Source organism: Histomonas meleagridis (genome assembly GCF_020186115.1).
Source record: "Histomonas meleagridis strain 2922-C6/04-10x chromosome Unknown contig_14, whole genome shotgun sequence".
NCBI lineage: Eukaryota > Parabasalia > Tritrichomonadida > Dientamoebidae > Histomonas > Histomonas meleagridis.
Genome location: NW_027150770.1, coordinates 1 through 24,011, shown reverse-complemented (window position 1 = coordinate 24,011; position 24,011 = coordinate 1). Strand labels below are relative to the sequence as shown.

Sequence of the window (24,011 nt, the reverse complement as noted above, 5' to 3'; positions counted from 1 at the left end):
TTCTGATTTTAATTTTGGTGAAAGGATTAACGCATTATCACAAATGTCAACACTTTTGATAAATGGAATTTGGAATCATCAACATCAAGTTGCTGTGGCTCTTATCATATACTTTGAATTCAGTGATTCGCCAATTTCTGAAAACCCTTTTTTTGATGCTTTGAATTATGTAAATGAAGTGTTTTCATCAAAACCAAACACTTTTTCCCCTGTCCTATGCGAGTTATTGCCAGTGATGTTATGCGGTGAATCTATCGATTTTTTAAGACAACTCAATTTCAAACAAATTCTTCAAACTTCGTTTAGTTCAACTACTCAACTTCCAAAAATTAATGCCCCAGAGCCAGTTGATTCTAGAATACTTATACAAGAATCAGTTCAAAATGATTTAATTTCCAACGATAAAGATATCATTATCGAAATATTATCAAATGGATATACATTAAGCCCATTCCAACCACCAATGATTCGTGACATCCCAGATTTATTACCAATAACAAGTGATGAGCTCCAATATACATATGTTAGCTCATTTAACACAATACCATTCATTTATGACAACGAAACTAATACTCGTGCAATTGCTCTTGGCCTTCTTCAAAAAGGTACTGAAGAATTTCTGAATGATGATGAAGTTGAAATTGTTATTGATTCACTAAAAAAATATCCATCACTTATCGAAAAGACCAAATTTTCAAATAAACAACTAAACTCTCTTGTTGAATATAATAGCAAAGTTGCCACAGAATACTTTGCTCATTCGCTTGCTATCGATTCAAGTTTTTCTTCATTTTTAAGTCAACTTGAATTAACGGTTTCTTCGGTTGAAGTCATCAAAAATTTATTTTTTTCAAAGTTAATCTCAAAAGAATTAATGAATAATTTTATAGTACAATCCATCAACAAGATATTAAATATAAGTGATTTCCAAACGAAAGCAACAAAGTCACGTTTTTTATGCAGATTTTTAATTTATTTGTTGCAAAATGAATTTGTTTTTTCGACTGATGTTTTGGTCGAAGTAACTTCGTTCTGTTTGGAAATTGCTAAAAATCAAAAAATTACAGAGGTACAGGAATTGTATTGTTTGCTCGAAACTCCAATAAGAAATTAAAATAATGTTTGTTTTAAACAATTTGTTATTTTTAAATTTAATTTTTTACAAATAAATGAGTTAATATTTGTACCGACGGCTTTTTTCCATTTCTATCTCTTCATAAAACTTATGAACTAAATCAACAAAAGGCCGAAGTGTTTGTTAATATTGTTTAGTACTGAAAGTTCAATTAGGTGAAAATCTATATCATCTCTTTCTGACTGATGATCGAAATATTTTTTAAATTCAATTCGTACATCATCTGGACGAAAGGTTCTTTCGTCAACAATGTCGACCTTGTTGTACACAGCAATTACGAGAGGTTCTTAATTTGAAGACATGTTCTCTGATAAAAATTTAAAAGTTTCTAACGAATTTGGTTGGTCAGGACTAACAACAATAATAAACATATCTATATAGATATATATTACGGAAGTATATAGGTAAAACTGAAAAATATTTTTCATCACCAGATTTATCCAAAAACCTTAATTTAAAATATTTTTCATCAACCTCAAACATATCTGTTACTGCATTTGGAAAATACTCACAAGAATATTCTTTACCACATAAATGTTTCACAAGTGTTGTTTTTCCTGTGGGTCCAAAACCAATTATACCAATGTTGATGGTAATTATTTCCTCACTTGAACTTTCATATGAATATTTCATCATTGGTTCTGACGCACCCATTTAACTTTAAAAAAAAAAAAAATTTTTGTTTAAATAAACGGTCTCTTATTTATCCAAAAATTTGAACAAATTTGCAAATCTTTTGTATTTAAATACAAAACTAAAAATTATCTTAAATAATTTATTTTAATTTAATCGAAGAGATCGTCAAAACCACCTGCCAATTCAACAACTTCTTCTTCTTCCTTCTTTTCTTCTTCCTTGACTTCTGTTGTTGCAGCAGCGGCTGGAGCTGCAGCACCACCTCCAACAACGGCGAGTTTAGATGAACCTTCCTTGATAAGTTCTTCAATGTTTTTACCATTTAATTTTTCGAGAAGAGCATCAATTGCTTTAGAATCAACTTGGATGCCAACACTTTCGAGGATTGCTGTAATCTTTTCTTTTGATGGTGTTGCATCACCTCCTGCTTGTGCAAGAAGATATGCTGCAATGTACTTCATGGATTTAAAAGGTCGACCACAACCGCACAAATACGTTTATTAGGGGCACCCGCAATCATACGTTTATTTATATCGTTTTCCACATAACATTTCTAAATTGAGCACTAAAAATTCATGGAATTAATTAATTTTGTTCATTATCTCGACCAAGTTGCAAATAAAACAAGAATTGAAAATAATACAGATAATCCTGAATTTCAACAGATACAATTTTTATCTGATAGAGAAGATGCTCTTCCTCTTGCACAAGCAATTATGCAATATGCAGAAACTGATATTGTTTTGTTTGCTGGAAGCCGTATTTTAAATGATATTGTTCTAAACAAATGGGATATAATGTCTCCACAAGATAGATTAAGTTTTAGATTATTTGTGATAAATACATATAATTCTCTATCTCCTTCAATGCCTGTTTATGGAAGTATAGAGAAAGTTTTGTCAGCAATAGCAATTAAAGAATTTCCTGAAAATTGGCCTGATTTTATCACATCACTAATTCTCAAAGAACAACCAAATTTTCGCTTTTTTTCAGATTTTTTATCGAACCTCCAAACATTACCCTCAATTACAACACAAAGATATGAATTAATCAAGTCAGCAATTCAATCATTTATTCCAGAAATCATCAAATCTATCATTATGGTATTTCCAAATTTTGATTCGCCAACTCTCCTTACACGATTGATCCCATATATGACTCCATCGATGATTAATGAACTTGCATCTTCTCCGATATTCGAAATCAATGACAATCAACTTGTTCAACCATTATGCCAGCTTCTTTTAAGTACAGAAATTCATGAAAATCTCATTCGTTCACTTTTTAATCGATTAGTATTAATTATTACTACCAGTGGAATTGATGAATCAGATTCACTTTCATTAATATCTCTTATGCAACAACACCTTCCAATCCTTGAAACTCTGGAAACCATTCAAGGTGTTCAAATAATCCATCAATTTTTCTTATCACTTGATTTTTATGATTCTATTGAATATTGGGAATATTTTATGTTATTAATATATTCCGATTATAAAAACGGAGACAACAAAAGACTGAATATTCACGGGAATACAATACAAACACTTATGATAAATACAATTAATAATTTCCCAACTCCAAATGATTTTCTTGTATATAATGAAAACAATAATTTAATATTTCATACTTCTGCTTTATATGGACAAATGAAAACATTACTTTTATGCTTAATTAATACAATTGGCGAAAGCGCAATCCAATTTATAAATAATGCGTTTGAAGAAATATCAAATAATTTTACCGAAATGAAATTTGTTTCTTTAGTTTGGGTATCCGCAACAATATCATTATATAAAGTTAACGAAGAATTCATTGCGAAGTCATTACAATTTGTTTATAATGTATATATTTCAACACAAGAAAAAATTGCTGCAATATGTTTCATATATTTATCAATGTATTACATAAAAATTAATAAAATTTCAAATGAAATGGCTTTAATGGCAACTCAAATTGCATTTAAAGGTTTAACAATTGAATCAACACAAAAAATTTCCACAAATTTTATAAATACAATTTCTAAAATAATGCCACAAATTTTAGCACAAATTTTTATACCACAAATAATTCAAGACATTTTATCATCATCAATTTTTCCATTGGATATATTTACAATACTTTCGGAATCAATTTGTCATATTGATTTAATTACACAATTTGATTCCACAAAAATTATAGCTGAAAGATGGAACAAACTTCAAAATATGCAAATATCATTTGAATATACGCATGAATTACAAATAATAATTTCTTCTTTAATTGGATTTTCGAAAGTTAATTCGCAATGTATAATCACAATATTAAATCAAATTTTACCAACTTTGCAAAACACTACTCAACAATTTTTAAATTTAATTGTTGAAATATATAAAAATAATGGGTCATTATGTAAATCACGTGATGATATACAATTAATGATCGGCTTTATGAAAAATGTTACAATACTTTTAAAAGAAACACGTTATGTGAATTGTCAATGGGTAATTTCATTATATTCGAATTTGCAACCTGAATTACGATTCCCTGAAACACTTCTTTTGGTTGAAGCAATTTTATGTGAAAATAATATTCCAAAAGAAGTTATACAATATATACAAAACATTGTAATTCTACCTGCTGAAGAAATGATAAATTTCGATAAAACTTTGTTTATGAATCATACGATTTTATTGCCAAAAGTATTATACGCTTTGATTTCAAAACATTTCGAATATATTCAGCCTAATGATATCGAAACAATTATTTCTTTGTTAAATATTTCAAATACACAAATTGTTCCTTATGTTTTAATGTCAATTCAAATTCTATTTAATAATACTTTCCAACTACAAAATTGTCAAACAAAAGAAACAATTATGAAACAATACTTTCCTAAAGTTTTAATAAGTTTAATATCAGTAACATGTGAACCTTCATATAGAGACTTCTTTGTGGATATGATAAATTTATGTTTCGAAATTTTGGAAATAATTAAAAAAGTTGAAATAAATTTATTCAATGAAATCGATAATTTAAACGGAATAGTAAATTTAATAGCACAGGAATTATGTAAAGAATCTTTTGTACCTTTCGAAGAAATGATACAAATGATTTTGATATTGTGCCAACAAAATAATATTAACAATTTCGAATTGTTAATGGTACAAATTGTGTCAAAGACCAAACAAAGTTCTCCTGCAGAAACTTTAAGGCATTTACAAATACAAAAAACCAAAAACCAAATACAAATCGATCTGAATACATCAATTGTTTGAATAAAAATTATTTTTATGTTTTATGTGATATTATCGGCACGTGTAAATCTCTGAATTTGGTGTTTATGAAAGCAAAAATAATTATTATGTTTATACCCATTATGTAATACATCTAATGAAGCCAATTATAAACATACGAAAAATATAAAGACATAACAAATGTTTAATTATTTATTTCATTGAATTTGCATTGTTCAAATTCCAAATCAAGTAATTGTACATCCGTAGCATTGTACACAGTATTTACTTTTGTTATCTTTTGGGTATCAGGTAAATAATCATCAAATACACAATCAGTTAAATATAGTCTTGCAGCATTATAAATATAAAATAGTTCATCTTTAGGGTCTTCATTACCACGTAGCCTTACATTATGCATTGCTAAGGGTGCAATGAAGAGGTAAAATGGTACATTTGAAGGAATAAGAGCTAATGTATTATCAACAAAATTGATATTGGATATGTTGGCTGTGCAACTTTCAACTGCAGAGGAAGCATAGAAGTAGAAGTGAATGCCGGCATGGTTTTTCAGAAAGTTTCCATATTGAAGTGTTAAACCATCATAAGAATATGCTCCAAGGCAACTAAAGTAACCACTTGGTATGCAATTATATGAAGAGTTAACGTAGTTAATGGAATGAAAACCACCTCGCAAAATAAGTGGGCCAGATGTTTCAGTAATTTCACTGGAATTGGTGGAACATGCATAGATTGTTGTTTGGTTCATTTGAGATGTACCCCCATCAATAATAATAATATTAATAAAATGGCCAGCAGCACCAGTACAATACGAAGCACATATACAATCTGACGAATATGAAGGTCCGTAATAATAACCTCCACCATAGCCTTCTGATATTGCTGTGCAGTTGTAAAAAGAGGTTGATTTTATTTGAAGTGAAATTGTAGAACTTGATATTTCAAATGCTGTCGATCCGAGAGAAGTCCGTATATTTTGGAAAACAACATTTGAAATTTTTATTGCATTCTGTCCTGTACCAAGGCTGAATGTAAAAGATTTTGCAATAAACAAACAAGAAAAGAAGGAAAACATTTGGCAACTTGACACGTTTACTTTAGTGTTGTAAATTATTCAATAGAATTTTTCAGTGTATTTTGATCAGATATCACAAATTCTGAGCTGGATGTCACGTTTTTCTATGATTTCGTTTGTAAAAAAATGAATGAAAATAATATACCTGTAAGTTTATTAGATGTATCTATTAACAATTATTTGTATATGGTTCAAGCAATTTTACTATTTCTGTTCGATCATATTAACATGCTCATGTCAGTGCTGTATTACATTGAAAATTCTTGTTATTCGTTTTCTCTGCTAATGAATTTATAAGATATTGATGGAATATGAACATCTTGTTGAACAAGAAAATTGCCATCATCGAATGGAAGAAAAGAATTCATCCAGACGTCCCATTTATGAATAAAATTCTTCAGTCGTATAATAAAATTATAATATTTAGTACTTTCCATTTGATCAATGATTTCTACAATTAGTATGTTTGAATTTTCATTACTATGTGATTTAATTGAGTTCATCATTTCTTCTACAACAAGAATCGCTTGGAAATGAGAAATAATGAAACAAGAATGATTTGTATTTGAATAATCTTATGTAAAGGCTTGAAACTTAGGATCGTATTTCTTCTTGTCGAGTTTCTCGAGATATGAAAGAATTCTCTGCTCCAGGTCGTTTTGACTAATGAGGACCGGATTTTTTTTCCAGTTTGCATATAAAATAATATGAAGTTATTAACTCAGAAGGTTTTTGATGATAATCAAAATATCAATTTTTTCGAAAAATGATATTAAAGTTATATGTTGTGTACGGAAATTCTCAAAAATCATTCAATTTCTGAGTAAACTATTGAACTTAAATTTTTGAGCTTGCAAGGAAGGAAAAAGATCGAAATTTGCCCTTTTTGGCTAGAAGCTACTGTCAAGGCAATTCAGCAAAGGAAAACAACAATGCCAGAGTTATCATAAATAGAAGAAAACCTTTTACTCGAATAGTGGTAACGAAAAAAGTACATCCAGGAATAGTTAGAAGGGCGATCGACGATAACGGTCTTGATCTACTTATTACCAGAGGAAGACAAAAAGTAGATTTACGCCATAAGCTCAAAGATAAAATCATCGAAATACAAAGAATATACAAAACTGGCGTTAACATAACATTCTACCAATTAATTTCCAAATCAGAAAGTGTTTCTATGTGCCAAGAAATTACAACACATCATATGATATACGACGTAATGAAGGATAACAACGCCTTATCGTACACGGTACCGTTAAAGCCCGAAGAACCCTATCGTTGCCGATATGAAGCATCAAATCCAGATTTAATTTGGCATACTGATTATTATAATTATAACGGAGAATATTTAATATCTTTTATAGATGATTATTCTCGTTACGTTGTATATTGTGACGCAATCTCCAACAAATTATCAGCAACTACAAAAAAGTGTCTCGAATTGACAATTCAATTCTGTGGCAACCATTTATTTTTCGTGTGGACCGATAATGGTCAGGAATTCAAAGGAGATTTTAAGAAATTCCTCGAAGAAAATGAAATCAAACAAGTTTTATCAGAAGTCAAAAACCCACAGCAAAATGGGAAATGTGAAAGATTTTGGGGTACAGCAGAAAATGCAAAAATATTGAAGAACTTAGAAATTGGATACATGTTTACAACAACACAACTCATTGTGGACTGCCCCAAAAAACCGTCAATGATAGGGAGACGTAACACCTCATCAAAGGTATTTCTATGGCGTTAAATGGAATCTTACAATATCTCCAACATGGAAAGTCGATGGAGTCGTCAATCCATTTATTCCATATGGGGCAAATTGCGTAAAACACTCAACAACAATTTATTTTTAGTAATTGCGAGCGGTGGCCAAGCCTGGTTTTTTCGAAAACAAACGATCACAACCGAAGTTCAAGTATGCGGTAAAATGAATAGTTTACTCAGAAATTAAATGATTCTTGAGCAGTTCCGTACAGCTGGTGTACTTAAAAATGGTCTGAATGTTTAATTGTTTGAACGAAATATCCAAATATTTCACGACGTGTATGAAAATCTGTTCAATTCGCACTTTTTAAATGATTTATACAGAAATCGAATGATTTTTGAAAATTTCCGTACAGGACATTTATCGAAGTAATATGACATATTATAGTCTCCGACAGTTTAAAGTGGACAATTTTTAAATAATGACCGATGAATAAAAATTAATGTTATGGCAGGAAATGTCTAAGAAACGTTAAAAAGTGGAACAATTTCTAGTGTCCAACGGAAAACTTCAACGCCAGAAAGACGATCAAAATTTTTACCAAAAAAGTGGACAATTTCTCAACGCTCAACGGACAACCAGAGTGGTTCCTATACATTATTTTCACGAAAAAATGGGAAGTAAAGTTAAGAATTTTACTTAACGTTCATTCATATTATTTTCTATTTTATTGACTCTGGAGAGCGATCAGAATAATATTTCATTAATTTATTTATATCACCACCAAAGTCGTCGTTCAAATCTTCGAGTTTTTTATTTATTTATTTATTTATTTATTTATTTATTTATTTATTTATTTATTTATTTATTTATTTATTTATTTATTTATTTATTTATTTATTTATTTATTTATTTATTTATTTATTTATTTATTTATTTATTTATTTATTTATTTATTTATTTATTTATTTATTTATTTATTTATTTATTTATTTATTTATTTATTTATTTATTTATTTATTTATTTATTTATTTATTTATTTATTTATTTATTTATTTATTTATTTATTTATTTATTTATTTATTTATTTATTTATTTATTTATTTATTTATTTATTTATTTATTTATTTATTTATTTATTTATTTATTTATTTATTTATTTATTTATTTATTTATTTATTTATTTATTTATTTATTTATTTATTTATTTATTTATTTATTTATTTATTTATTTATTTATTTATTTATTTATTTATTTATTTATTTATTTATTTATTTATTTATTTATTTATTTATTTATTTATTTATTTTTATTTTTTTTTAATTGAACGGTATAATAAACTATTTAATTCCAAAAAAGTGCATAAATTCGTTAGAAAACCAATTTTGGAAATGCAAATACACATGATCGATTTTAATGAATTTTCTTTTACTCCAACTCAACGATTTGTAATGTTCAAAGGGAACAAAGACGAATTTTGTTTTGTTCCTGTTACTTTTAAATTTACATTAAATTTTGCATTTCAACTATATGATCAAGGTCTAATTTTTGACTTACCAAAAGCTTTATCTTTAATTGGGTTCATGCAATCAGGAATTTGGTATTGTTATCTCAAAGAAGAATCAAAAAAACTTTTATCAACCAAAACAAAATCAGAGAAATTACACACACACACAGCAGGGACTCCACTTCGTTTCATCCTGCACTCCGCTTCGCTCCGGTGTGTGGCCATGGGCCAGTTTAATTAATGAAAAAAAAGTTCTTTAATATAAAATATCCAAAACAGTTATATGTCCTAACATGTGATTATATAAAATATGTGTTTTTAGATGTTTTCAAAAAATACGATGAAAATAGTTGATTTTATAGTATGTCCACGATGTCCACGATGTCCTGGATAGTCCTGAGACGGTGACATTGATATAAAAAATACCCGCAACACGACAATTTACGCAATTACGCAACAATGATGTTGTAATATGCTTTTTTAAAAATTTCTATAATTATACCCCTTTATAAGGGACGTAGACAGACATAATAATAAATATATTAACGATAGAAATATAAACTGTTGAAAATATAACTGTTGACATATAAATTCTGACAGATAACTGTTAATATATAACTGTTGAAAATATAACTGTTGAAAATATAACTGTTGACATATAAATTCTGACAGATAACTGTTAATATATAACTGTTGAAAATATAACTGTTGACATATAAATTCTGACAGATAACTGTTAATATATAAATGTTGAAAATATAACTGTTGAAAATATAACTGTTGACATATAAATTCTGACAGATAACTGTTGAAAATATAACTGTTGAAAATATAACTGTTGACATATAAATTCTGACAGATAACTGTTAATATATAACTGTTGAAAATATAACTGTTAGAGATGTAAATTCTGACAGATTAAAATAATAAATATATTATTGTCCGACCATGTCCTTATTAAGAGGGTACTATTACAGAAATTGTTAGCAAAAAACAACGCAATATTATTATTGTTGTTGGCAAAATTGTTGCGCAGTTGCGTGTTGCGGGTAAATTTTAAGAGAGTTCTACGTCCCAGGACTATCCAGGACATCCAGGACATTGAGGACATACAAGAGTTTTAACCAAAATCATCGTAATAGTAAACTTTGAACAAAAATAATATATATTATATGTATAATGCTTTTACACAAGTCGGTAAATCATCATCATCATTAACGTCATCATCATCATATTCATAAAAATCTCTTAATCTAATATATACTGGTTTCTTGTCATCAAGGTATGTAATATAACACAATACTTTCAATGTATAATCCATGACATATATTGTTGCTAATATACATAACCATATCATTACAAAATTCATTTTAATAAAAATAAAAATCAATTTTTATATCTTGTTTATTTGTATGTTATTCCTGATGTTGATTTAACAAATTTGAGTGATATTTTACGTTTGTCAATAAACTCTATCACGTCAGGATAACTATATTTCAAATTATAAGTTTCACCATCTTTTTTAACATATTTTTTACTAACATAATCATAGGTATTACTCTTACAACAGAATGCATCAGTATCTGCTTTTAATAATTCTACTTCATTAGTATCTGTTAATAGTTGTATTAATTTAATTAATTCATCTTCATCAGCAATTATATATTTATTAACAATTAATGGATTATTATTTTCAATAATATCTAAGCATAAAACTAACGCTTGTATTAATAAATCTTTATTATGTATAATTTGTTGTAAATTACTATTCAATTCGTTAGCTGTTTCGACAGATCTATCTTGAATATTTGCATTATTATTTTTGTTAACATCAGGGTATTTAACCTCTATATGATCTACACTCATAGAACGTTCATAAGGATTAACTACTACACTAACATTTTGATTCTGTTGAGGAGAATTTAAATTAGTATTAACTCTAGCTAGAAATCCTTTTGAACAAGATAATACACGTAAATGAGGAACTGACAATAATTTATTATATAATATAAATATATATTTTATAATGCTAAAATATAAATATATTTGATTATATAAAAGAATTAAAACTTAAAAAAGCGTTTACTATAAAACAATTACCTTTTATAGAATATATAAACTTTTATATAGAAGATTTAGTGATTTATAAATATATAATTGTTGCAGACAGGAATAATATCAAAAAATGCATAAAATTAGGTTTAAATTCATTATATGATATACATAACAATATAAATATGAAAATAAAAGAACCATTAAATAATCCTTTAAAAGGACGTTATATTTTAATGTATAATACTAATATTAATGATATTACTATAGTTGATGATGAAGATTGTCGATGTTAGATTTAAATTGTTTTATTTTTACCTTCCAGCACTTGCAATAACTTGTTCGACAAAGGCGTTTGTTATTTCAATCTGTGGAGTTCCAATTGGTTTTGTTGATCTTACTTTTAATATAAAATCTTCAAAGTAAATACCTACAGGACTAATGAAATTAATAGTTTTAATACCATTATTTTTATTTTCTCTATTATTAAATAATTCGACTTGAACAGTTCCAATAGTTGAAATACCGCCTTGGAAATCTTCACCTTCTGCAAATAATAATCCTATAAAGAAATTACTATTATCTTTACCATGCCATATTTTTGATTGAGTATTAGTACCAGTAGTATTAGCATTAGTATTTGAATAATAATATGGTTGTACTGATGTTTTTATATTTTTATTAATACTTGATAATAAACTACCATTTAAATTTAATGAATCTAACATCATATTAATATTCCTTGTATCATCTACAGTCTCATATGCTTATCTAGGATATATATTTAGCATCAATATTAAAATTATAACTAACTTGTGGGTTAATAAAACATGTTCTTGGATATTGTGAAGTTCTAAATACAGTAAATAATGTATCACAGTGTTTTAATTCTATAGTAGCTGCTGTATTATATGATGTAGGATATGTAGTAGTATTAGCACCTAATGGTTGTGTAAAATCTCTTACTGAACATACGTGTATAGAGAATAACATTGGTACTTGAATATATTTAGCAGCTAATGCATTAAATACCTCCATTTTTATTAAATATTCTGCTAATTTAATTTTAACTTTATCTGTTACTTGTGTATTACATTTAAATGTTTGTGATATAGCAGCATATGCTTTAGGACTACCGGCTGTTTCTTTAACATTATTATTAACAGTTTCATTAATATTCTCAAATCCCAAATCTATTAAATAATCATCTGTAAATATAGTTTTAGTAGTGGTAATTTTGGATAGATCAGCTATAGGGGCTATAACTAAATTTTGATGAGAAGGCATTATTTCTATAGATAATTTACCAGCCCAATTTGGATAATATCTCATATTAAATAATAATAAGAAATAAGATAAAGGTATACGTAAAGGAATAACTACTTCAATATCAGTAGCAGCTGATATTGCTGAAAGATCAACATAAGCGCCTGGTACCATTGGATCATGATTTCTTATCTTATCAATTGTAGCAAAACAATCATTTCCTGCTTTAGCTTCATCAGATAAACTGTTATATAACATAAACCATTCATATCTAGCATTATGAACATCTTGTATTTTGTCAGTATTACTATAAATCCTATATTGATCAATAGCATCACAAGAACATCTATAACCAATATAATATTCTTTAAATAAACAATCAGTTTGATTAGGAACTGTTATAGTAATAGTTTGTTCTAAAGTAATATATGAATTATCTAAACCAATAATCTTAAATCTATCAGTAGCAATATCAACATAAGTTGTATTATTTTCATTAATTTGATCAACATTTCCATAAGAAGTAGCTGTTGTATATTCATAATTACCAGGTATAATTTCTGATAATTTGATGGCTTCATCAACAGCATTATACCAATCTTCTAAATAACCGCTCATAGCATCTATAACATTATATTGCTGATTTTGAGGTGCAAACATATTTAGTTGTTAAAAAATAATGAAAATTATAATTAAAATAATTAATCTTCAAAAGATATGCCAATTCTTTTTGATAACTTGCTGTTATATCAGTTATATACTTATCATCTAATCGTTAATAGTCTTGAAATTGCAATATAGTCATTCTTTCTAATCTTTCTTGCTCATATCTTTTATTAGCTTCATTTTGTTTCTTTAATAACTCATTCTCATATTCAGCAATTTCTAACGCTCTTTGAATTTCTGCTCTTTTTTCATTAGCTTTAGTAAAATCATCAGATTCTAATACTTTTTGCAAGATTTCATTTTCTGAATTAACTTTATCAAGTTCTTTTTGTAAACTAGACTTTAATCAATATTGTTCATTAGCTTCTATCTCATGTTGTCTTTCTATAGTTAACATTTTAGTTTCTGCTAATTGTGCTTGTATAGTAGCATTATCATTTTTTATCATGTCTAAGTCCCCTTGCAATTGAGTCTTACGTAATTCTTGAAAAGTTTCTTGATATTGTTTATTCTCTTGCTCATATTTCTTATTATACTCTATTTGCTTCTTAAGTTCTTTCTCAGTTGATTTTCTTCTTTCTTCTGCATCTTTAAATTTAGCTTCTGCGTCTGCTGTTTGTTTTTTCATATCTACTTTCTTGTTTGACTATGTCTTTCTTACGTGCTAATTCTTGTTCTTTTGATTTCCTTTGATTATTTAGTTCTTGTTGTCTAATATCATTATCTACTATCATTCTATTAATATTATCTAAGTTCACATTAGGAGAAGTTTGTGAAATAATAGGCATCTGACCCATATTATTTAACATTTGAGATCTAGCACCTCTGCTATATAATGGAGCTTTATTATTGGTGTTGTTATTACCCACGTTATAGATAGACTTTGGCAATTTATAATTGCTGCTTTCTTTGAAAAGCGTGTTATTATTATGTTTGATAATCTTACGTCTAATGCTTTTCTTTTTTGCAATTTTCTTATTTTTTTTAATATATTTCTTTGGCATTATTTATGTATAAATAAAACCTAAAAACCTTATTGTAGAGATGTGATATAAGACCTCCAGCCTCTTGGTTTATATCTATACATATAATTATTATTATTAACGTTATCAGACATATTATTATCATTAGTCTCATTTATATTATTATCTTCTTCATCAACCTCATCTGAAGGCTGTTCTTTAACATTATTGATTCCATTGGTATTTTCAAGATCATTTTCATCTATTTGTTCATATATATCATTTTTCATATGTTTATATTTACGTTTTAATTTCTTTCGTTTTGTTCTTAAACGTTCAATTTTAGAATTTAAATCAATAATATTTTGCATTAATAATTGATCATTTGAAAGATATACTTGTTTGTTACTGTTTTTTGAATCATTACCCCCGTTAGGGCTAGACTCCGTGTTATTATCATTAACAACATTATATGACATTTCACCGCTATTCTTTTTAATTATTTTCGCATTACCGTTCTTAAAAAGCATAACATCATAATATTTATTATCAATACCATTTTTTGCATTATTAATAATAATATCCTTTTCTTCTTTAGTTAATTTTTTAATAGGTTTCTACTCAATGATTATGTGTTGATCGTTATTTTTAATAACAGCATTAAGGTTTTTAACCCCGGGATCATTTGATGATCCTTCATTTTAAGCATTATTTTCATTAACAACGTTATTAATTTCAAGTTCTGTCTCTGTCTCAGTCATTTATATAAAAATAAAACATACATTATTTATTTTATAACAATCTCACTCCTGACATATTTATTTGATCAGGAGGTTTTTGAACGACTGCTGGTTTAGCTTGACTTGATTTATTATATATATTCTTACCAGCAGTAATGTAAGGTTGTGTTTTATCACTAATTTCTTGTGCTTTATTTATAACTCTATCTGTTACTTGTTTACCTCTGTCAACAGCGCCTTTAATCTTATCCTTTAATTTACCATCTGGAACCATATCTACTATTTGATCAATTTTATCTGTCATTTGCTGTTTTTTACCTCTAATAGTTTGTATAGCTCCCGGTATTTTACTAATGATTTTACCGCCTTTATTTATTATAGGTGATAATTTACCCCAAATTTGTTTACCTTTATCAATAACATTTTTAACCAGTCTACCACCTCCTTGTATTAGTTTACGGATTCCTCCAAATATATTGCCTAATCCCATTTTATTATCGAAAAATAACTATATTATATGTAATAAAAAATATGCAAACATCTATAAATGATACTATTGATAAGACGCATTTTAAAACATATAAGCATGTAAAAAAACACGTTAAAAATAAGCTTTTAAATGTTAAAAGTAAACAGATTAAAGACGTTGTAAAGAAACGTTTAAAAGGTAAGTTTATTAAAAGAAAAGATATTAAACCGTATATGATAAAAATATTTAGTAACAGACCAAATACTTGGTTTCATGATTTATATGATAACGGAAAACATGATCCTAGATATTGGCATATATTTATCGGAACTAATAATAGATATGTCGTAGTATATCCTCCTAAATAGTAAATTTGCTAAAGATATTAATTATACATTAAAAAAATTTTCATATAAATATCATCCTGTAAAACTAACATCTGATGAAAAACCCGGATTCTTGTATTAAAATAACGTTAAATTATTAACAGATAATAATGTCAGTATGCATATTATTACAGATAAAAACCATAGTTTAGGTATTATTGATAGATTTATAAGAACATTACGTGATATGAATACTCCAACCGAGAGATCAAAACATCAATCTCATGCGGAAAAATATACTTATATAACACCTAAAAAAATGAATAAATTTATAAATACTTATAATAATAGTTATCATTCTGCAATGAATTGTTCTCCTAATGAAATGTTTAATTATAAAGACTTAGAAAAAAAGTATATTTAGGTGTTTAAAATTGATCGATAAACAACAAAAAATTAAAGATTTAATTATACCAGTAGGTTCTTATGTTAGATATATATTACCACGGCATGACGGTATACATAAAAAACGTTATCAAATTAGCAGAGAAATGTACAAAATAGATGACCGTAAAGGACATATGTATACATTAATTGCTAAAGATGGTTGCGTAATAACGAAGCCTAGACATCAATTAATTATAGTGAAAAATAAAGCTGAACATAAATATAAGTTAAATACTATACCTAATAGATGGAATGGTTCTATAGAAAAGATATTATCATATGATAAAGCTAAGATAAATATACTGTATTATATCAAGTTCCGGGTAGTAAACCTTATAAAGACATTATACCAGCAAGTTATTTACGTGGAAATACTTATCAAAAAATAAGTGATATTGAAAAAGAATTCTTTAAAAAATAAGTGAGCCAAAGTGAGTTATGAGTCAGTAATGATTGAGTAATGAGTATATATGATAATAAATTGATGTAAATTAATCATATTTTTGTTCAAAGTTTACTATTACGATGAATTTAATTAAAACTCTTGTATGTCCTCAATGTCCACGATGTCCTGGATAGTCCATGGACAGTAACATTCCCCTAAAACTTACCCGCAACACGCAACTACGCAACAATACATATATCCTAACAGTAGATGTTGTTATATGCTTTTTGCTAACAATTTCTATAATAATACCCCTTTATAAAGGACATAGTCGACTATTTTGTCGGACAAAAATAACTATATATATTGTTTATATGGCGCTTTAATTATCACATATTAATTCATAATTACTGACTTCAACATCATTATCGGACTCTGTTTAGTGATATATAGTCTTGTACTCATCCTTTAATTCATAATACCAACGCCTATCACCAGTGGACTCACGTTTTCTAATACATTTATCTTTCAATTGTAGTTGAAAAGGCCTTGTTTTAATCTCATAAGGTTTATAACTTAAAGCGTCACTACATACTCAACCTTTACATAACGCATTATAATGATCACATATAAATCGTTCTACAGGGTTTTTAGAGGCTTCTATTAAGTCTTGTTTAGCTTCTGTCATAGATATGATTCTTGGGTTAAAATTACTAATATCTCTTTGTATAAAATATGTTAATAAATGACTATAAAACTGTGAGATAAAACTGTTATATAAAGTATTCCAATAATCATGATTGTCCTTATATTTGCCATTACATAATAATACAACATATCTTCTATCACCAGACTCAATTTTAACATAATAACTATTATAAGTAATAAATATTAAATTAGCAACGTTCTCAGAAGTTCTTCTAGGTTGATCTTTCTCATTAATTCTGATAGTTTTGTCAGTAATAATTGATTTTAACGTGTCAAAGTTAGCCAACCTGTCTTCACCAGCGTTCTTTAATTCATTGAGAACTAATAACATCTTACTTTCAATAACACTGTTGAAGTTACCTGTTAACTCACCTATTTGATTAATGTTATTTTCACTATAACCGCTTAATAGCTCACGGATAACGTCTGTAAAGGTGTTCTTATATATTCCTTGTAAACCTTTTGATACAATAGCTGTTTCAGTCTTTTTGCCAGGATTTTTGATTATGTAAGATATCCAGTTTAATATATAGTTATATATATAATCATTGTTATCGACAATTACTTCATGAATAAGACTTAAGTATTGAGATATTATATCTATGTTTATATTATCAACAGTGCTGTATTTATAACATTGAAACAAAGAGAATATATTTTTGTTATTTTTACTATAGAATTTAACACCTTTGATAGTTAATTTAGATTGATAATTAATGATAGCATCATATGCTGTTATATACTTATTACCATCTTTCCAAAGTTTAATCATTTTGAGCGATTTATTCATAGTAGATTCTGTTAATAATAATATTTTATATTTATTATTATGAATATCAAATGTCTTCTGAATAAACATTAAGTTATGACTTTCTATAAATCTAATCACTTTGCTTAGATCTTAAACGATATCCTTATAACATTTATATATGTGGTTTTCAGCTTTCTCACGTATATTTGTCATAGTAAAGTTATCATTAAGGTCTATGTTATGTATTATACCTTCATCAGCACTACCTTTAATATATGTATTATAATTATCTTCATTATAGAGTTTAATTATTTTAATTAAAACTCCGTAATGAGTTTGTAAATGCATATATCTCTCTTTAGCATTATAAAAGTTAGATTTAGCATTAGGCGTTAAGTTACAATTATTATATATAAAGTCATATGCTTCATTTATTACTTCATTAGGCAAACTGTTAATAGCGTGAAATAGTGGAAATAGTGTTATTTCTTTTGATAATAGCATATAACCAGCATCATTATGTATTTCAAGACCTTCTAAACCGTACATTAATGTTCTAGCAAAACCGACAGTGATATTGTCAGAGTTATTATACATCTTAATAATATTTTGAACTTCCTGTGGTTGTTCTATAGTTATTTTTATATCTAAATCCTTTAATATATCATTAACATTTCTGATAATAATACTGTCATAATTACCTCTAATAAATTCATATGTTGAAATAGATAATTTATGTGATGAATCTCTATATTTTGAACCCGCCATTACAATTAATGAACGTTTATTTTCATCGTATTGTCCGTCTATGTCCTTTATAAAAGGGTATTATTATAGAAATTGTTAGCAAAAAACACACCAATACTATTATTATTGTTGCTAAATTGTTGCGCAGTTGCGTGTTGCGGGTAAGCTTTAGACGAAGTTGTACGTCCCAGGACTATCCAGGACATCCAGGACATTGAGGACATACTATAATAATAGCTTAAATCATCGTATTTATTGAGATATTCATATTTTATTGCTGATTCGATATATTTTTATATATTGATTAGTTTATACAAAAGTGTCATTATTAACGGTCAACTTATATGATGTATTTGTACATAATATTACTCATATTTAAATAATTAATATATTGATTAGTTTATACAAAAGTGTCATGTTATATGAAAAATAACCGTTAACAGACTTGTTATATGAAAAATAACCGTTAACAGACGTGTTATATGAATAATAACCGATGACACTTTTTAATGTAAACATCACAAAAATATATAAAATTAACTTATAAATACAGATACTGTATCATTATTTATTACAGCTGTAATCTTACCAATAATCATACTGTTAATTTTCGTTGTTAATACAGCATCATCATCTAAAATACTACCGTCATATAAAACTATATCACCAATATTATATTTACTGCTATCATTAACTTTAAAATAATAATCACCATGAGTAGCAAAATCTATAGTATTTTGATTAATACTAATATCTTGTTTCATAGTATCACCTATTTGAAAAACACTGTTAGCAATATGTTTATCAACACATATTCCTATAAAAACTTTATAAGAACCTGTACTTTTAACAGAAGGTATGCAATTAATAGAATCTGTAGTAGAAATATACTTATTAACATCATTTTCATTAACTAATTTATAAACATCACCTGTTATAAATACTGGTTTTCCAATATCAAAATTATCGATATTTTCATTATTATCAATAGGACTGTTATGAGTTATTGTTTTATTAATTTGACCTCCTCCTGAACTGCTAATAATTGCTTTTCTATAAGTATCATTAGAATAATGCCAAAACCCTAATTCATTTTGATAAGAAGCTATCCTCCAAGTATATGTTCCTGGTGCTTCTGTTGATTGATCATGATATACAAAATATTAAAATCTACCTGTTCTTAATACAGCATTTTGATAAGGAACTATATCATTTGGTTCATGAGTATGGTCTGTTAATGCTAAATTATTTAAGTTAATTCCGTTAACAATATTACATTGAATATTGCCGTTATTATTAAAAGTAATTGATCCAGAACCGTTTCTTTTAAACTCTAATGAATCAGTAGATGCTATTCTCCAAGAGTAATCATTGTTAAATTCATAATTATCATGAAAATCTATATAACAACCTACTTCCATAACACCGTCTGATTTAATAGTAGCTATACAAGGTAATGTGTTTAATAAATTATTTGCATTAGAACCGTTATTCAAATAATAATTATTAATTTTACCGTTAACAGTTAAGTCGTTATTTATAGTATTATGAGTATGATTTAATAATGAATATTTATCATCATGATTATGACTTGTTAAAGAGGAGTTATCAACAGGTATATTATTAATATAATTTACTTCTAAATTACCATATATTTTTAAATCGTTATTTATAGTGTTGTGAGTATGATTTATTAAAGATATGTTATCAGTGTCAATATCATTAATATAAGTACAATTTATATTTCCGTTAACAGTTAAATTATTATTGACAGTTAAATTATTATTAAATTCTGTATGAGTATGATTTTTTAAAGAAATGTTATCAGTATCAATATTATTAATATAAGTACAACTAATGCTTTCGTTTACGGTTAAATTATTATCAATTGTGTTGTGAGTATGATTTATTAATGAATATTTATCGTCATGATTATGTGTTGTTAATGAAATATTATTAGTATTAATACCGTTAATAGAATTACAACTAATATTACCGTTTTTATATATACTTACGTAATTACCGTCACAAGTTTTAAATTATAAACAAGTATCAATATTATCATCAGAACCTACGTAATGTTCTATTACACTACAATCATCGCCATATGGTAATACATCTATTTCCATTCTGATAGAATTACCTGTTACTGCATTAGATCTATAAATGAATAATCCTTGATAGATATTTGTATCATCTGGATATTTGCTGCGATCAATATTGATATTACGTTTTGACGTTAATATCCTGCAGGAAATATCATTATCTACTAATAAATCTTGTTCAACCTTTGTCCAAACGCCGTATTCATTCTATGATATTCCTGTTAAAGCCTTATTTATATCAGTTAAATCATCATTAGTTAAATACTGATCATGAGTATGATTTATTAATGAAAAATTATCAACAGGTATATTGTTAACAGAATTAACTTCTATATTACCGGTGCAAATAGCACTGTCAACAGTTATGTTGCCGTTAACTTTTAAATCTTGATTTATATCAGTATATATTTCATAGATATCTTCTTCCTCAGTAGTTTCTATATAATCCTTATTATAACTAATTCCTGTTAGCTTGTTATTTATGTTAAATATATCATTACTAATAATAACAGATAATTCATCTAAATCAACACCATTAATATTATTACATTCTATATCACCATTTACCTTTAAATCTTGATTTATATTAGTATATATTTCATAAATATCCTCTTCCTCCTCTTCTTCATTAATAATAGTATCAATTAAATCCTTATGATAAGTAATTCCTGTATAATTATTTAAATCAGAACTTATTAAGTATTGATCATGAGTATGATTTATAAAACGTTTATATATTTGACAGTCTACTAATAACATACCTAATTCATTAGTTCTTTGTCCTTTAGAGACATATTTATAATAATACTTTAAGTTCTTAAATATTACATCCATTTCAGGAAATAATGTTATTAAATAGTTATATTCATTAAAATTGTTATCAATATCTTCATCATCTGGACCTTCTAAATCATTTAAATTTTCATCAGTTGATATATCATATTCATCAAATACAACGCTTCTTAATGTAGGTATAGGTATATTACCCCTGGCTCCTGTAACCACATTCTCTAATCTGCTAATTAACAACATAGCCCAACTGCTGTTTTTAATACTGTTATATACTTTACTTGCCAGTTCAGCAAATTCAGCTAATGACATAGCAAAAGAAAAGGCATCTAATAAGTATTCTAGCCAGTTCTTTTTATATCCTTCACCATCTTCTCCAGGTGCTCCTGTTAATAATTCTTGTATCTCATCATCATCTATAATCATTTGTTTTGTTAAATAGTATTCTGATGTTAATACTCCATCAACATTAACTATACCATAAGTATGTCCACTGTCTTCTAACATGATACTATTACCGTTTGGAAAATTAATTAATAAATTGTTTTCTGTAATACCATCTTCTGTAGTATTATCGTAAGTTGATATATTAACACCATTCTCAAATAATATTACATCAGAAATTATTAAAATACCATCTTCTATAAGAGCTATATTATTAGTATCAATTTCGTTGATTTTACCGTTAACTATAAGATCTTGATTAATTAATGTATATTTTTCATAAATATCCTCCTCTTCCTCCTCATTAGTTTCTAATAATTCTTCGTTATAATAAATACCAGTTAATTTATTATTAATATTATCTGAATTGACACTTGTTAAATAATCACTATGTATATGATCTATTAATGAATATCTATCATCATGGTTATGTGTTGTTAAAGAAAAACTGTCAACAGATGTATTATTAATAGAATTACATTAAATATTGCCGTTATTATTAAGAATAATTGTTTTACCGCCTTTTGCTTGAAAACTTAATGTATCAGTTATAGCTCTAATTTTCCAAGTATTATTATTATTATAATCATCTCTATAATGAAAATCAATGTATTCTCCTACTTACATAACACCATCACTTTTAATAGTAGCTATACAAGGTATCGTTATTGTTGCATTAGATCCATCGCCAATACTGTTACCAATGTAATATCCGTTATAACTACTTGCTACTAAAAAGCCGTTAACGAGTAAATCGTTATCAATAATATTATGAGTATGATTTAATAGAGAATATCTATCATCATGAGTATGGTTCTTCAAAGCAAAATCTTCTGTAGAATAGCCGTTAATAGTTTCTATCAATAAATTACTTATAATGACGTTATTATTATCTTCATTAATTTTGACGAATTCTTTATATAAATCTAATACTTTATCAATATTACTAAACATTTGTTTTAAATAAGCATTATTCATAATATTTGATCCTGTAATAATATCACTTACTAATATATCATTTATTAAAACAAGATTTTTAATGCTGTTATCTAAAATATTAATTATTATACGATTTGTTCCATAAGTAAATATAAATGATTTATCTATACTATTTATTGTTAATGAACATATACCATTGCTAATAGTATCTGCTGTTTTGCTATAATTAGAATATACAACACTATTTTTATTTAATAATGATTTTACTATATTTTCTAATCTTTCGTATTGTTGAAGTGTCATTTTATTATATAATAAATAAATATTTTTATTGTTAATAATACGTTGAGTAAAAGACAACTCAATTATCGAGTGTCTGAAGAACAAATAGAAACTATTGTTAATATTCAAATTATTAGTAATAATACTTTGCTGGAAATAATTACTTATTTAATCAATTCTCTTAATAATGCATTTACTACTAATGATCCCGGTTTTGAATACTTATATAATGAAAAAGGAGAACTTATGATTAATTGTGATTATGAATTCAAATTTGTTGATCCTATTAATGGCGCATATGACAACAATATAAATAATTTCTTAATATTCTTAAATCAAGATACTACAGATGATAATTATAGTATATTAAATAATTTCTCTAATGGTAAAACCTTTACTAATGTTTGGGATAGAGAATATTTAGAATTCCATGCTTCATTCAGTGATAGTAAAAGAAGATTTATTGGTGTCAAATATGATTTTTATGAAAAACCAACTGTTATATATAATGCACCTTCTGACGGATCTACTTTGAATATAAAATTTACATTAGATGGAAAGAATCCTATATATCCTATTTATTGTAGATTTATCATACAATTAGTATTCATGTATAATTATAAGAAAACAATAGTAT

At 26.6% G+C, this 24,011-nt stretch overlaps 4 protein-coding genes across 4 annotated transcripts; all 4 read right to left on the bottom strand.

The window, feature by feature from the left end:
• Nucleotides 1-1,920: 1,920 nt before the first annotated feature.
• Nucleotides 1,921-2,232, bottom strand: GO595_001358 (60S acidic ribosomal protein P2; the record flags this gene model as incomplete). The annotated part of the gene is made up of 1 exon (XM_067914148.1): nucleotides 1,921-2,232. The coding sequence occupies one exon, from the start codon at nucleotides 2,230-2,232 to the stop codon at nucleotides 1,921-1,923; it is 312 nt and encodes a 103-aa protein (XP_067778350.1).
• Nucleotides 2,233-5,191: 2,959 nt separating this feature from the next.
• GO595_001357 (uncharacterized protein) lies at nucleotides 5,192-6,082 on the bottom strand (the record flags this gene model as incomplete). Its single annotated transcript, XM_067914146.1, has 1 exon — nucleotides 5,192-6,082. The coding sequence occupies one exon, from the start codon at nucleotides 6,080-6,082 to the stop codon at nucleotides 5,192-5,194; it is 891 nt and encodes a 296-aa protein (XP_067778349.1).
• Nucleotides 6,083-12,119: 6,037 nt separating this feature from the next.
• On the bottom strand, nucleotides 12,120-13,274 carry GO595_001356 (uncharacterized protein; the record flags this gene model as incomplete). The annotated part of the gene is made up of 1 exon (XM_067914145.1): nucleotides 12,120-13,274. One exon carries the CDS (start codon nucleotides 13,272-13,274, stop codon nucleotides 12,120-12,122), a length of 1,155 nt encoding a protein of 384 aa, XP_067778348.1.
• A 1,760-nt stretch (nucleotides 13,275-15,034) lies between these two features.
• Nucleotides 15,035-15,472, bottom strand: GO595_001355 (uncharacterized protein; the record flags this gene model as incomplete). The annotated part of the gene is made up of 1 exon (XM_067914144.1): nucleotides 15,035-15,472. The coding sequence occupies one exon, from the start codon at nucleotides 15,470-15,472 to the stop codon at nucleotides 15,035-15,037; it is 438 nt and encodes a 145-aa protein (XP_067778347.1).
• Nucleotides 15,473-24,011: the final 8,539 nt, after the last annotated feature.